Raw genomic sequence first — 16,792 nt, forward strand, 5'->3', positions numbered from 1 at the left:
ATTTTCTATAGATTTACTAAGATAGAATTTTATTTTATATAAAAATAAAATTATATTTGAGCAATACTTATATTCTCTGTAGGTTCATTAAGGAACAACTTTACATTAGCAGGATATCGATATGCAAAGAGGCTTTCCTTCGTTCCCATTTCGTGTGGTAGCTTTAAGTTGTTTTTAGACCTTGCCCATTTGTGGCACCATCTATAATTGGAGGTAAGAACCAATTACTCTTTGTTATGCTCAGATAGATAATGGAAATGCTTGCCCATAGAAAATGCCTGTGGAAATCACTGTTCCAGTTGGATGATGCTGCTGGCCGAGGACAGAACTCGTGAATTTCGGCGCTGTAATTTGATCACTAAACCGATCGAATCAAAACCAGCTCTGCTTGATGTGAGCAGTTTTAGAGATATCTTTCTTGGGCTTCGAACCCAGCACACTATCTTTCTCTTTTCACACATTTAGGTAGCTGATATAACGTCAGCGTTTAGAAAAGGGTAATCCAAACAATCATGGGTACAATAAAATGAGTAATTGCCATCTAAAATGTCCTGCTCCCATTAACTACTCTGATTGGCCAAATAATAATGTCAAAATTACATTATATGTAACAAAGTAAAAATTGTTCTTAATAACTTTACAAATGCAGCCTTCTCGAATAGAAAGCATCTGTCCCTTGATTTGGACAGTGAATAAGCCCATCTCATTTAAGACACCTAAATGCATTGTCTCTAAACAGATAGCAAATAACAGCAAGCAAGATTTTTCCTATTAGAATAATTTTATTTTACCAATCTTCAAACTTTTCAAGTTAGTTAACATTTTTGTTTAGTGTCAGTTTCAAATTATTGGCATATTTCTTAAGATCTTTCTAGCTTTTGCAGCAATCTGAGTACACACATGCTTTTGGTAACGAAAACCTGTTCTGTGTTAGTGTCAGTTTCTATATAGCACACTCGTGGTCGGAAAGTATGGTCTATAACTTTAAAATAGGCACTTCAAAAATATTTTCTGCTGTACGATTTAACTTGTAACAATAGCAACAACAGCTGCTTAAAAAGATTTTTTGGGGGATGGCTTAGCATTTTCCTACATATTTACGTATGTTTCGATTCACAAAAAGCAGTCGAATGAAAGATGACTTAAACTGCAGCTGCAAATAATGTTGAGAAAAAAATTGCGGTGTTGTGATAACGAGACAATTTACGATTGCAAAGGCGACTGATAAGGGTCTTGAAGAGCCTATTTTAAATTAACAAATTTAGTTTCATCAGCATTAATGTCAAATATCACATTTTGAATGAGATATATTCTTAACCAGAAATTAACAAAACCTAAATTCATTAACAAAACTTAAATTCCATCTAAACAGTGATAACAATTTACTCAAGTTTTATGTTAATTTATTTATTATTTGGGCAAACAGATCATCTAAATGCGAATAAGAATATTTTCGAACAGAACGTTTTCATTTTATGAAATTGCACTAGTCGCTGATGGAAAAGTCTCAAAACTGGTGACTTTTAAAAAAATTAAAAATGTGACATTTTCTTTTAAGATATATTCAAGATATCGGGTGCTTTCGCAGCCATGTTTCAGCGTGAAGGAGCATTCTTTATGTGGATTGGATTCGAACCGCATGTGGGAATTTACAAAGCCGAATATGTCAAAGTAAGAAATATTTTAAAGATTCATGCATTTTAGTGATGAAAATAAGGAGTGTAATTGTACATTGAATTTTTTACTTCCTTTTTCTTCAATTGTAAATTTAGCTAATTCTACATAAATACCGCATATTTATATCGTTTTTAATTCATAAATAGCGTTAAAACATAACAACGCTATTTATGAATTAAAAACGATAAGTTTTTAATTCATAAGTTAATTGTTTGTTAAGTTTATATGAATTAATTACAATTTTTCTTTAACATCTGAATAGATGACGATTAAAAGATTAAAAGTTTCATATATTTAAATTTTTCTCCTGTTACGTTGAGAACATATTGTTTAGATATTAGATACATCCTAGCAGAAGCTGAGTGGGGAAGGCTACTGTGTCTGAGTAGTTCTGTTTGGTTTCGAGCTTAGGTAAAAGATTTGGCTGCATTGTTGTTTTTTATCAGCGCTCTTATGTATAACATGAATACGATCTAATTCCCGTTAGAAATCCCTCCACGAAGGCATCTGTCCCCTTAGACAAATAGCACTCATAAACGTTGTTATAATAAAATAATTAATCTAATGCTTAAGATTTTACTGATTAAATACTTCTGTCCTAATTTTATTCCCTCAAAATGTTTGTAGATTCCCTTTTACTTCTAATTACTTTATAGAACTTATATGAAGATATATTGTAGACGTTTGTTTGAAGTAGAAGTTTGTGATAATCCCCTGCAGACCCTACTATGCTGAAAGCGAGATTTTGTTTTAATATGAAAAAAAATGACAAAGACATAAGAAGCTTGTAAATTTCTGTGCTGTGTACTTTTAAGTTACAGTTGAAGTTAAAGAATCTTAAAAACTGATCAGCGGATAATCGCTTGAGTTCGTGAGATAGAGACAACACGTAAGAAGGGTGAAATTATCTTTTATTATTCCAATAAAGTTTAAAAGAACTCCGTCTTGGAGTTTTACAATAAAGTCGCCACTCGGGCTTGAACTTAGGAAACTAAAACTTAACTAATCTTAACTAAAAGGATATAGCCAAAGCTATCAAGATTCTAACCGAGTTGGCTCCTTAATGCTGAATAACGGGGAAGTTATCAAAGACCTAAAGTACGGCCGAGAGTCTTAAGAGAGAGTAGCCTTTAAAGGCGGACGCGTGCTAGCCAGAATCACTGGTCCTCTCTAACGAAGACAGTAGAACTTCACGATTAACTTCTTCTCCTCATTTGCATTCAAACGCGATTCTAAAAGTACGTTCTGGCCGGAAGTTGTAAGTTGAAATTCAGGAAGACAGAAAAGGAACTTTAACTCAAAATTTAAATATTAAGTAAATTAACATAATCCTTACAAGCTTAAAATAACCTTTATATTTAACTATTAATGCAATAGAAGGCACAGTTTGTGCGACCGATGAGTTTCCGCTACCTGATTGTATTTAGTATAAGATAACGTTAAATTCAAATATAGGTAACTTAGCCTGAGACTACACACCCTATACCCATGATCGTTCATGGTGCGTATTTTAACTCTCGGAAACAAGATGCTACATAGGGAATAACCAGTTTAGCTCTTTTGCTTTCGAAAATGTGTAACAGCAGTCCAATTTTATAACTCTTTCTGCAGCAATGATTAATTTATTTATTAGGTATTACTTACTTATTTGCCTGTGACAATTTAGTTATAAAGAAAACATGGTATTTGCTTTTCTTAGACAATTTTCCTTGAAAGTTTTGCCACTTTAATCGTTTTTATTTATCGTTTGTCTTCCCAATTCTATCATTCTAATTACTCTCTTTTGAATACTTGAGCTCTACGCATTTAAGAACTATTAAATTGTCCTATATTTACAATGTTAATTTTTATTTGCATATACTATATCAATACATGCATATGTGTGTTAAAAAGACCTGATTCAACTATTTTTTGTTCTCTGTCAAATAACTATATTTTAAAAATTAATGGATACAAAATACCTAATCATACATCAAATAACGAATAAACTGTCCATAGTTTTATTCAGCACGTCGTAGAGTTCCTACATAATTTACGACGTTTACACGAGTAAAATCTTAAAAAAAAAAAAAAAATAAATAAAAAAAATAAATAAAGATCATACTACCCTTTTTCTAAGCTTTGTAATACTGATTAAATGGTAGTAATTAACGGATTTTTCAGTTCAACTCATCTTGATTTGTCACTCAGCTTTGCACGTGGCAGTATTACTCACAAAACGGTAATCCTAGTAATCTCGTTTTTTAAGTTGTGGGTTCAAGACGTTTTGAAGCTCTGAACAAATGCAGAATAAAATTCCAGACGTACGGATCACGTCCGGACAATTTTCCATTTGTTTGGTATAGGATTAAATGACTGCGCTTGCAAAATTAAAAAATCCTGTTAATTGAAATTAAAATTATGAATTGCATTGTGTATGTTGTAGAAACATTAGGTTATTTCGAAGCAGCAGTCATGTAAAGTGAGCAGTGCCCTCACCGGGATTCGAACCATGGACATCTTGAATACGCGCCGAGTGTGCTGACCATTACACCACAAAGGAATGCTATGAAGGGGGAAGAAATACCTTACATACTCTCCCTTTTAAAGAGCGACTGAGGAATAGGAGAAAAAGTCGCCAAATCCTGGTCGTGGAGAATCATCATCCACCCCATTGTTTTAGTTGTTTTTGTGTAGAAAAAATTACAATGGCTCATAAAAAATGAGGTACACCCAGGAAAGCTGGTGGAAAAATTGTGCATATAGTTGGAATTTCAGCAGGGCTTATTCATCGCACATGTATATGAAACGTCATGTAACATTTAAAAAGAGTGATGTTCTCTGTTGTCAGTCGCAAGCAATTAAATGAATTTTCTGCTTTAACCCTTTGAATACGAATTTAAAAAGAATTACATCATTTTCAATCCAAGTGAACAAAATGTGTAGTAAATAAGGTAAATTTAGCATTCGGAATTTTTTGACAAACGGTTTGCAAGCCAAAGGCTAAGCAACTTTATTATATAAAATATATTTTACATCATGTGGTACAGGTTGAAGCATTCTTTGCATAACCCAAAATTACATATTGGGCAACTCATATTGGTTCTTTTCTCTATGTTCATTTGTGTACAACGAGCACAGCGGCGTCTTGATTTCTCAACTATTGGAAGATGATCCCCACCATTTAGGAGATTCTAAGTACTTTTTTTCAGCAATTTTTAAACATTTAGTGGGACATACATGTCCCGTTAGCAGTCAAAGGGTTAATACTAAAAATGTATTCAAAACGTCTTTGATAGCTCCTTAACGGCGTCACAAACAATTGTCAGATCTAGAAAGATGCAGGATAAAAAGGTTATCAGAATATAAGGGATCTTCAAATGAATCAGTCGCCATCTTGTTCAAAAGAGCATCATAACTTACCGGTATTGACAAAAGTGGACCCGAGAATGACTCATAACCAATAGAAAGGTTGAGACGACGCTGATGACAGCTATATATGAGTATGAAGGAGGAACAGCCAGTATTTTGATCTTTGTGTCGGTTGAACCCATGAGATCACACCATGTATGCTAGCGTTCAGAACTGGCTCTTTGGAAACCAGATCTCTTCTAGTTGTTCAATAAGGCAATATGCCGGCTTATATGTTCATAGATGATATTCCGTAGCTGATGGCAATGTCTGTACTACCAATCTTCTATGACAATGTTCTTCCCTCTACTGAATTACCTTCTCACAATGTTTCCAAGCATTAAACATCGTACCATGACCATTCCAATCCCTAGACTTATCATAATTAGATCATTTTTTAAATATTCATCGAAGGCAGCTGCAGATTTTTGAGAATACCTCTGCTTTAGATGACCAGTTGCTGCACTTCTGGCAAAATATTTTGTAGAAGGATATAAAAATTTAACACGAATGCCACTTTGAATGTATGCTTGCATGCCTAGCAGAAAAGGACTTTCTAGTTATTAAAATGCAACTTTTGTAGACAATATTTCATAAAAATAAATGTATTTTAAATAAAAGAAATCTCGTCCTTTGCGTAGCTTTCTAAGTGATGCATATGTGTTACATTTCGCAAAATTACCTGGCATTTTGTGGGTGCATACCGCATTGTTTCGCAACAGAGTGTATTAGCGAGTATTAAAACATTTCCTTTGTAAAACTGAAATTACTCTTCGTAAATTCGAATCCATGTCATAATTTTATAATATTTCTTATTTATTTCATATAGAAAGTAATAACCAGCAAAGTAGCGGATGATAAATCCAAGCATTATCTCCATTTTCATCCTCATGTCGGATCTGGTTTAGTTACGAGGTATGTTTATTCCATGTTTATTTTAACATAACGGATCCTTTATGTTTTACGAAAATGGCTTTAACACGTAAAGTAGTTTAATAATTAAGACTTCTATGCGTGCATTTATTATTATTTAAGAGCTTAGAAGAAATTTTTTTACATTGGAACTTCTGACAGAAGTGATATCGCTTCGATGATATATCCTATATTCAAGATGATTACAGAAAATGCATGCAGAAAATTTTTGTGGAAATGTTATAAGGTTTGACTTGATCTGGTGAAAGTTAACCCGTCCAAAACCCCCAATAGACGAGAAGTGAATAAAGTCAGAGAAAGGTTTGAATAAGCTTTTTAATAATACAGAACTGAGAATGCAAAACTGGCAAAATATAAACGTAGCGTGCACTCTTTTGTACTGTAGTTCTGTCCTACAATACAATATCTTCAGTTTAAATGCTAGATAAGTTATTTACATTCCGTGGATGAAATGGAAAGATGAAATGTAAAGGCTGAAACTTTAAATTACTAGTTAGTTAAATAATAATCTTACATTGTACAAAAAAGAAAAAAAATATTTAGTTAAATTTGGAATACGTCCTAACAAATACATTTTAAGCGTCCTAAAGCTCTTGAAATCAATGTTAGAATTCTTCTTTGATAGCTGCCATAGACAGCTTGTCGCATCTTTTAGTATAGTCTGAATTATCTGAAACTGTTGATCCTTGAAAGACAATAACAAAGAGAAAGAATCCCATGGTTCTTTGCTCAGACTGCCCTTCTCTCAAACTGCTTCATTGTGCAGAAAGGACAAAAAATTATTTAACAGGTTTGCACTAGAATAGGTTTACATTGTGTCTAATATTATTACTTTCTATTTTTATACAAACAGTTCGCTAACACCAAATTCAGTGTTGTAGTTTTGTTTACTTGACATGTACTTTTTCTAAACATTCTGCGAACGTATTGAGTACACGAGAATACTGTATACATATATGCAAATTGTCATGCCACAGACATGTATATATTATATGTATACATAATAATTAAAATTGAAATTTGAATGTAAAAGTTATGTACATACATATGTGTGATGTCGGTATGTGTGTGCGCGTGAGTAAATTTAATGCTTAGATTTATTCAGAATTTCTAAATTCAAGTTTCAAATACGTGTTATATACGTATATATATATATATACTAGCAGCTCTGCCAGCCTTCGTCTGGCTTTTAAATGGAAAAATGGCTGAAGGAAACACCAAACGTTAAATTTAAAAACTGCGTAGAATTTTTCTCTACAAAACAACTTTATAAAAAAATGTTATTACGTATACCAAATTACAATGAAATAAGCAATATCCCTTAATACAAATATTAATTATCCTAAAAAATAAATTAACCAATTTCTCTTTGCAAAATCTTAAGAACTCAAATGGTATAAAGTAGGTTAAGAACTTTGTTTCCTAAAAAAATCATTCAAAACTTTTCACTATCTTAAAAACAGTGAAATGAGCAATAAATAACATAAAAGAATACAAAAGAAAAATAACAAAAAATTCTGAAAAGCAAAGTATAATTAAGGATATTTTATATTATATTTTCAAGAGAAAAATTACAAGGAAATAAGCTATAATCCTTAAGACAAATATTAATTATCCTAATAAAAAAATTAACCAACTTATCCGTTGAAGAAAAAAAATAATGCAAAACATTTCAATATCTTACAAACGGTGAAATAAGAAAAAAATAACATAAAAGCAACTCAAAAAACATAAAATTCCGCGCAGAATTTTGTTCTGAAGAACAACTTTATCAAAAACATATAAATGACAATGAAATATGAAATACTCTTAAAAACAGTGACATAAGAAATACCATGAAAAATTGTTGCCAAACCCATATTTCTAAAAGAATGAAACTATTCAAAATGATGCGATTTCATCAAAAATCTATCAACAACAATAAAACAGGAAAATTGTTGCCAAAATCATATTTTTAAAGATGTGATTGTCCATTATTCCGCACTGTCCCACCATGGTCTGCCATTCGGTTTTAGATCCTTTGGCTATGAGTTTCTTGAGATAAGAAAGCACAGTCGTTTCCATTAAAACGAAAAGTCGTAGAAATCGCGGGGAAAACCATGGAGTTTAGCAGAAAGTACATGCATTGCGTTGTCTTTATACAGAGCGCGAACTATCTTAGTTACCTATAACTATCTTACTAGTTTGAACACACTGCACTACCTTAGGGCAATCTGAGGTTAGAATATTACAGCGATTTCTTACAGTTTGGCTTGTGCATAACTTAACGATCTAAATTAGCGAAGGTTTAAAACTTCGCTAATTTAGATCGTTAAGGGGGAAAAATAAAATTCCCCTCAGATATGCCGCTCCGGCAGGTACGCCGCAGACCTAAATTTTCAACTTTTAAACATGTATAAGCCGCGTCTTTTCTACCGAAAATAACGGTAAATTAAAATAATTGTTATAAAATTAAAATATATCTGACAAAGTTAAGCCTTTTTTTATCAAAGATGATGCCCAGGTATTTTAAGGAGTTAACTACTTTCATTTTATTTCTATCGAATTTGAAACTTGGAAGGCTTGTTATCCTTTGCTGAGGGTTTGAGAAAATTATGACATGAGAGCTTTATTAAAAAATTATTACTTTTTGCATATACATTTGAAACATTCTAGTGTGTTGTTTACATTTCTTCGTCAATCGACCCTGGAGATAACACCCACGATGTAAGACGAATCATCTGCTAAAGCGACGCATTTAGTGTGTTGAGGCCATTTGTCATTCATGATTCTGTGCAGAGTTCCAAAAAATTTCACTTAGGCATGAGCCCTGCGGACAACCTCTTATTTGCGCTTTTTCAATTGTACGGTCGTTAATTATAATTACGCTTCATCTGTTTTAAAAGTAATCTTGAAGTATTTCACAGATGTTTTGGGCAGTAAGAGTCTGTGTTCGATGCATTCTGGCCTTTTTTATTAAGGGAACTATTTGGACTATTTTCAAATTGGTTTGGAAGAGGTTTCTTTCTAAATTCTTTTCAATCAGTTGGGGAGTAGATAGGGGAGGTTTTTACGCAGGATCTTGATGAGCTGGTAGCCGATGAGCTTGATAAGCTGGTTGTCGTTATCACCGGTGCATTTTTGTCTGAGAATTTTGATTATTTTTGTTCTTATACACTGGGGTGTTACCACGTTAAGAAAAGGAAATCAAAGATTATTCGGGTTCGCGAGGTGAAGATGAGATGACCCTGCTGAAACTGAGTAAACGTGTTTTTGCGCTGATGCGTGTAAATTGTATGTGTAAGGTTTCATAATAACCAATAAATTTACCTTACTATTTTGGCTCTTACATAACTTGTACTTTCGTTAAAGTCCATCTGAATATAAATTAGTTTAAAGCATAAATATATTTGCAGTTGCTGTGATTTTTATAGTGTATTTGGGGTATTTACGATTTTGATAGCATCGTAAGGTGGCTATCATATTGCTTTAGATTTTCTGCTGCTGCAATTTAGCTTCCCAACGCAAGTTTCCATCAGCACGATTCTCTTAGAGCGCTTATGAAAGTAGAACTAACCTTTAGGTTAGGCTAATTATTTTTTTACTCTACCTGAATATGTGAACATTTACCAGTGAGCTAGTATAATTGTAAGGTTGAAGTATTACTAAAGAGTTTTTTTTTAACTTCTTTATAATCATTTCAGCTAAGAGTTCATATGAGAAGAAAAGTCGTCAGGCACTCAATTATAATTACTTTATTGGATCAATGTTAATAGTGCGTACCTATCACATTATATAAGGAAACAACAGTAATCTTAGCCCAGACTGAATAGGTTTCAAACTGATATTATAAGACATGTTTCCTTGAAGACTTCGGATATCTGTTAGTTGCTATACAAGCATTTCTGAAACCTGATGTTAGTTTCGAAGGAAGATATTCTGTGCTGATGTTCGTGAAAGGGTAGTCATTTTTATACACCGAATGGTGAATAACAGAAAGTGTCATTCGTATCGAAAGAGTTGGTGTTGATTTGGAATAAATAAATCGAGAAACGTTTGTTAGGCGAACCTCGCGGGGAAACATATATGTTCAATATATTTAAGGCACATTGAGTAAAGACTTGTTTTACATTCAAAGAAAGAATTCGCTTGGAATCTTAGTTGTTTGGACAATATCAAATGTTAGGTGAGGATTTAACTTCGATTGTTTGACCAGAATTGAGCTCATAAGGGAATTTGTACGGAAGAAATTCGGATATTGAGGTAACACAATAGATCGATCGGAGATTAATACCAGAGATTCAGGACTTAACTAAAATGCGAAATCAAAGTACTTCAGCCTAACGTTTATGAGTTTCCTTTGAAGCATGAATGAGGTACATTGGTCAAAAACAGATGTGTCCATAGGTTTCATGACGATTACATAAGATAAAAGTGGTGCTAGATTCGAAACTAGATATGATGAGAATTTCGGAAGTAGAAGAGTCGATAGATTTCGGTGGTAGACTTACTGATAGATATGGGAAAATAAGTGATGGAAAATCAATTCATAAAAAATTCCAAGAGAGAAATAGAAAAGTTATAAGGAAGTAGCTCTCAACAGTGTGGAAAATAAAGGAAAAGGTGGGGTTGTAAAATTAAGGCGAATCTTTGAAACTAGGAGGGAGTATGGTGATCAGGAAGATAAATCTCCTCAAAATAAGAGAAACTCCTGTCCAATGCAACTCAGTACAGTATCATTAAAGGATGTGGAGTTGTCCCACATACAAGTGGAACTAAATAAATTCTCTCAATGGAGTTATAGGACAATGAAGTAGAGTGTTACTTGGCAGAATGTTTCAGAAATATTTTATCAAGTAGCGGCTGTTTAAAGTGGTTCGTATGAAGGTTGAACACGCCATGCGCTAACAGTCTAAATTTTGATCATTTAGAAGACATCATGACCATTGAGTTAGATTTCTGAAAAAAGCTAGAACACATACTCAAATCATAAATTATGCAGATTAAGATCTTGCTGTAATTCCGATTGACAAAGGATTGAGAATCTTTTTTAAAGTGAAAGTAGTGAAGTAAATTATATGTAACATAAATCCGTTTGTTTTATGCGTTCTAGGCTTGAAATACACTTATATTAACTAAAAAAATAAATGGGCTGTTCCTCTTGGAGAAACATTTTGAATGGTAATTTCATTTATAATCTACGATAGTAATTCAAAATAGGTTAGTAAAAGTAAATATCCAGATAGCAGAAAAAGATTTTATAACAGACTATATTGAACAAAATATGCGACTTAAGAAAATTCATTAGTTCTTAATTTTTTCAGTTCTGGTGACAAACATACACGGCGAAGAAAATTGCTGCAGCCAGCATTTCACTCTAGAATTTTGGAGAATCACGTCGCCCGATTTAATGAGCATTCATTAATTCTCGTTAACAAGTTAAAAAGCGTCATAAATGAGCCATGGATTGATATTACGCCTGTGATAACTACTGTTGCCTTGGATATTTTATGTCGTGAGTATTTTTACACATTAACGATATTTATTTCGGAAAATTCGTAAAATACTGTTGTGATATCCCGCTTTGACATACCACGTGCGCAATGATAAAACACACACTTTTCAAATAAAATGTATTATTAATGCTGTTTAAATACCGATATGAGAGTAAAATATTCAGATTTTAAATCACGTTGACAGGATACAACAATTAACTACCAAAACATTAAAAACTAAACGTAAGCTTAGGTTTGGTCTTTATTTTTTTTCTCCTGCTCTGTGTATTACAATACAAAAAGATAAATAAGCCGAAATAGAGTAAGATGATGAAACAGCAGCTAGTAATTGACATAGGAATGTATCCCGAAAATTTCCAATTTTTGATATGTTTAATCATACAAATTGTCTCATAAAGCTGTATAAAATACCCTAATATCATGAATATGAAGTAAACAATGAGAGATACACGATTTACATAAAGTAAAATTAAAGCACGTATTGTGGAATTTCATCTTCCAGATAATGGAAACAGTGTACTTCACCAAACATATATTATTAGCGAATTCACTGCTTTAGACTAAATTGTGTGTTATTGGTAAATAAAAAACGAAATATCTAAGGCTGTAGAAGAAATGAAAAGATTATCATTAATTAATATCTTAACAGGCATTTGAATTCCGCCAATCACTATACTTACTTATTGTCGAAGGTCGAGGTTTCTTAAGGATGATTGGCCTGAAAACTTGAAAGAAGACAATTGTTTCCCTATTTATATACACATATTTTTCTGTCATGTGTTTCATGACAGACATTCAAAATATACTACACTTTGGGCTTAAATCCACATACTTTCTCGCAATCAAAGTGATTCCTTTCTGCAATAATTGCATAAAACCAGTGCTAAATATCCGCATTTTTTTAGTAATGAACAAAAATATTCTCTTTACATTTCTTGATGGAATTAACCTTGATAAAATTGATATGGAGACACTGCAGAGATTACACTCCAACATGTCTTTGACCTTTTGATGGTCATAAAAGAGCTCAGTTCGTATTTCAGATACTGATCGCAGTGCCTGAAATGAAAACAGCCCATTACAAATTTAAGACTGACAGATATCCCGCGTATGAGAAAGAGGTAATACCAGTATACATAGTATGCCCACTTATACATTTTTTCCGGTTTGATATTTTGCTTTTTTAATTTATTCTATGATAAGAAAAACATTTTCTATATTATGCTAAAGAAATTTATTGTCGGAAAAGCTATGGAATATTTTCAGCTAGATAGACAGAAAATTGCATACAAGACGTAAAGTTTTATCCCTTTTCATAAGTCTTATAGAAGTCTTCAGAACAACACCATAATTTCGTTTCGGAAGGATGCAAATATTATAGAGCAAAGCATAACAAAAGCATTATTTATACCTCTCTTCTACATTTCATGCTTATATTTTGTTTATCTTGACAGTCATGCTCTAAAACTTCTTTTCTTGCTTAACATTTGAAGGATAATGCATTTGAAGGATTTCGTTATACAGACAATGGCGGTCATCCGCACTAGCATTCTGAGAACGAGATGTTTCGGTACAGGAATTGGGCAGCCAGAGCCAATTATTATTAAATTTATTTCAAGTGACCCGAGGACGAAAGGCGTACTCTTAGGAACAGTATAGATGAAAATTAGAAATTATTATTACAATTACAATTTCTCTCTATTACTACAATTTTATGTCTGTTAAATGCTCTATCCCAGCTCTTTTAGAGCCCACCAGCGGCCGAGCGGTAAAGTCGCTGAACACTGGTAGTTCGGTCCGAGGTTCGAATCCCGCGAACGGGCTGGCTGCATGGGCGTTTTCGTGGTTTTCCCCATGTGTAACGTGTATACGAGCCAGTTTCCCTTAGAAAGTCCTTCACGAAAGGCATCCCTCCTCTTAGGCAGATAGCCCTAGTGTGCTTTGCCATAATTAAATACACCACCACCACCCAGCTCTTTTAGAATACTGTAATTTCTTAAATATTTTATCACAAAATATACGTTTTCAATAACTTTATTCAAAATGTTGATATATTCAAAATGCTGTTTTGGAGGTATTACAAATTTCTTGTTTGTTTGATATTTTGTAAAACTTTATGCGTTTTACATATACATAATTTAGGAATAATACGAACTTTAGGACAGGAATACATAGTGTGTGATACTGCTAGCAAAAACATTCTAACAGAAACGTTTCCAAAAATAATGCGTCAGAAATTGAGAATAAAATAGAGTTGCACCTCGCTTAGGCCGGGTAATCGTTACTGCCAATATCTCGGACTGCTTAAAACTGTAATAATAGACGAACTGAATTCCTGAAGAAAATTATAACTAGTTCTGAAAACGCTTTCTACCTGTTCTTAAATAAATAAAACGCAATTAATGAGTTCAAATTATTTTATTAGAAATTATTTTAAAATGCATATTCTTATTCTAATTCATTCTTTATTTTATAAAAACTTCAGTATTGATAGTTGAACATTTCCTTCTTTAATTTTTCTCTTCATAAAATTTGTATAGCAACGAATTACATTGATTATCGTTCTGAGAACTCTAACGCTGTGTTCAACATTGGGAGCAATTTCTGTAATATGCTCTGATAAGGAATGAACTATTCCAATGATATTTTAAGGGAATGTTGACGCTGGTGCAGGCTTTTCAAATACAGTCTACTTTATCTAACTTGTTGTTGTTCAGCCAAGTCCTTTGTTTATTTATATTCATAAATGTTTCATTAGTTAGTTCAATAGCGTTCAGTTTGAAGAATTCAAATGCGTTGACAGAAATTTATTGAAACTAAGTTGCTATCGCGTTTCCACTATGTGAGTGACTTCAGGAAAATAAGTTTCAAAACCAAAGAAATCATTTGCACTTCCATACTGCGCTCATATTATATGCCCTTAATTTATACAAAAATAAATGTGAAACGCTATTACATGCCATTTCACATATGTTTTTCCCATTCTCTTACAACGATAGCTGTCGCAGCTCAAGAACGAATGATCTCAATATAAATACATGCATATGCTTTTTAGGACCCCAGGAGAAACTTAAATACGTATCTTATGGCGTAACGTAAAATCACATGAAAATAAACCGCACAAAAAGAAACTTGACTCTATAAAACATGGGTTTTCAACGGGGTCGGTATTCCGCTCGGGATCGATGAAACCTTCCAATGATGATCAAGGCGATAACTGAAGATCGAAAGCCGGTTGTGCACTGGTATTTGATCGGCATAATAAAGATTCTATTGACTATAAAAATTTATTCATAAAATTACTAATTGTTTATTGATATAAAAAGCTACACCATACAAAATCAAGTCTTATTGAAAAAATATAGATTCGCTAAGTTTTGGAATTCAAAATTCACCCAGAGAACTATCCCAAAATAAAAGCTGTTATGGAATCAACACTTTTTTTTTTTTTTTTTTTTTTTTTTTTTAGTGGAAGCGTGTTTTAATCAAGCTAATGTCCCATTACGGAAAACAAGAAAAAAAATGAATATTTCAGTAAAAAACATTAAACAGTTATTAAAACAATGCTTTAAGAATTAAATTAAATATGTTTATACCAAATGCTAAAAACCTTACATCAATACAAAAAACGCAGATATAATATCAAATAAATCTAAAACCTTATTCATTTGTAAAATTAAAAATAACGTTTATGCAAGAAATAACAAGAGACGAATCTTATAAACCATTTAGCTTGAAACTATTTGTTAATTGTTTTAGTCTAATTGTTAAGTTAATTATAAGCAACTCTTTGTATTATGATTTCACTGTATGTTTTATATTATTGAAAACATTCTGAGTGGGTTAATGAAGAAAACCGTCTTGCGTCAGGGCAAGGAAAATGATTCCATTGGAATTCCCAGGTATGAATAAAAATAATAGATCATGATGTTTGGATATGTAGTTAATATTTGCATTTCTTTTTGTGTCTTTTTTCTTATTTATTTTCTGAGCATTTAATTATATGTTATCATTAATACGATAACTTTATGGCTATATGTTTTATGGCTACATGTTTTGCTTATTGAATTGGTGTGAATGACAACAATATTACATTTTTATTTATGTTTCATTCTGTTAAATAAAGTTTATCACTGTGTATCCTCCGATCGCCAGTAGGTAACAGTAGTGTTTATTTGTAAAAATAAACCGTGATGTCATAATTATGGTAACCGGAAAAATGCCCACAGGAAAAAAGCTCACAGGAATAATGCTCACGGGATAATGCTCACAGGTATAAATGCTCACAGGTATAAATGCTCACAGGTATAAATGCTCACAGGTATAAATGCTCACAGGTATAAATGCTCACAGGTATAAATGCTCACAGGTATAAATGCTCACAGGTATAAATGCTCACAGGTATAAATGCTCACAGGTATAAATGCTCACAGGTATAAATGCTCACAGGTATAAATGCTCACAGGTATAAATGCTCACAGGTATAAATGCTCACAGGTATAAATGCTCACAGGTATAAATGCTCACAGGTATAAATGCTCACAGGTATAAATGCTCACAGGTATAAATGCTCACAGGTATAAATGCTCACAGGAAAAAAAGCCCACACAGAAAAAAGCTCACTTGGAAAAATGCTCACTTAGAAATATACTCCACGAAAAAATCTTACATAGATACATGCTCATATGGAAATAAGCCCACTGATAAATAAAATATGGAAAAATATCCTTACATTAATCAATCAATAATTCATCAATTTGAACATCGTAAACCTACTTCAATTTTTCAAAGAAAAATTATTTAAATTACGAAAACATCTATGGTATATATACTTATGCGTATGTATAATTTATGTGTAGATTCAGTTGCTATATAAGATTAACAAATGAAATATTTTGAATTAGGAAAAGGAGAGGAGGAAGGAAGAAGAATGAAACAGAATATAGTGAAAAATTATTACAATTTTAATTGTTAAAAATTAAAATAATAGTACATATAAGTTATACATTTTATAATATAAACATTTAGACGAATAGCAAATATAAATAATTATTTTATTTAAATTACGTAAAATACCTTATTATATATAAATCATATATATATATTTCAAAAAGTTGTAAATAAATAAAATTACTGAATATTAGCTAATATGTGTAAATATCTAATTTTATCATCGATTTCATCATAGTTTCTTACATGATTCGCGATTACTAAATGTAAGTTTTCATATTTTTTTAAACTTCAGTACACCCTGTATTTACAATAGCTAATAATAAACGTTGACAGGCTAAATCGTT

At 32.2% G+C, this 16,792-nt stretch overlaps 1 protein-coding gene across 1 annotated transcript in view; it reads left to right on the plus strand.

Moving 5' to 3' along the window:
• Positions 1 to 1,590: 1,590 nt before the first annotated feature.
• The window catches only part of LOC118187041 (cytochrome P450 4C1-like), a 38,266-nt gene continuing 23,064 nt past the window's right edge, over positions 1,591 to 16,792 (plus strand). Inside the window, exons 1-3 of the mRNA XM_085812423.1 lie at positions 1,591 to 1,671; positions 5,897 to 5,982; positions 11,304 to 11,494. Coding sequence (XP_085668549.1) covers positions 1,591 to 1,671; positions 5,897 to 5,982; positions 11,304 to 11,494 — 358 coding nt within the window. The remainder of the gene's footprint in view (positions 1,672 to 5,896; positions 5,983 to 11,303; positions 11,495 to 16,792) is intronic.

The sequence above is a fragment of the Stegodyphus dumicola genome, chromosome 3 (assembly GCF_044657685.1).
Source record: "Stegodyphus dumicola isolate Sdum_Otavi_A_Nest chromosome 3, ASM4465768v1".
Lineage (NCBI taxonomy): Eukaryota > Metazoa > Arthropoda > Arachnida > Araneae > Eresidae > Stegodyphus > Stegodyphus dumicola.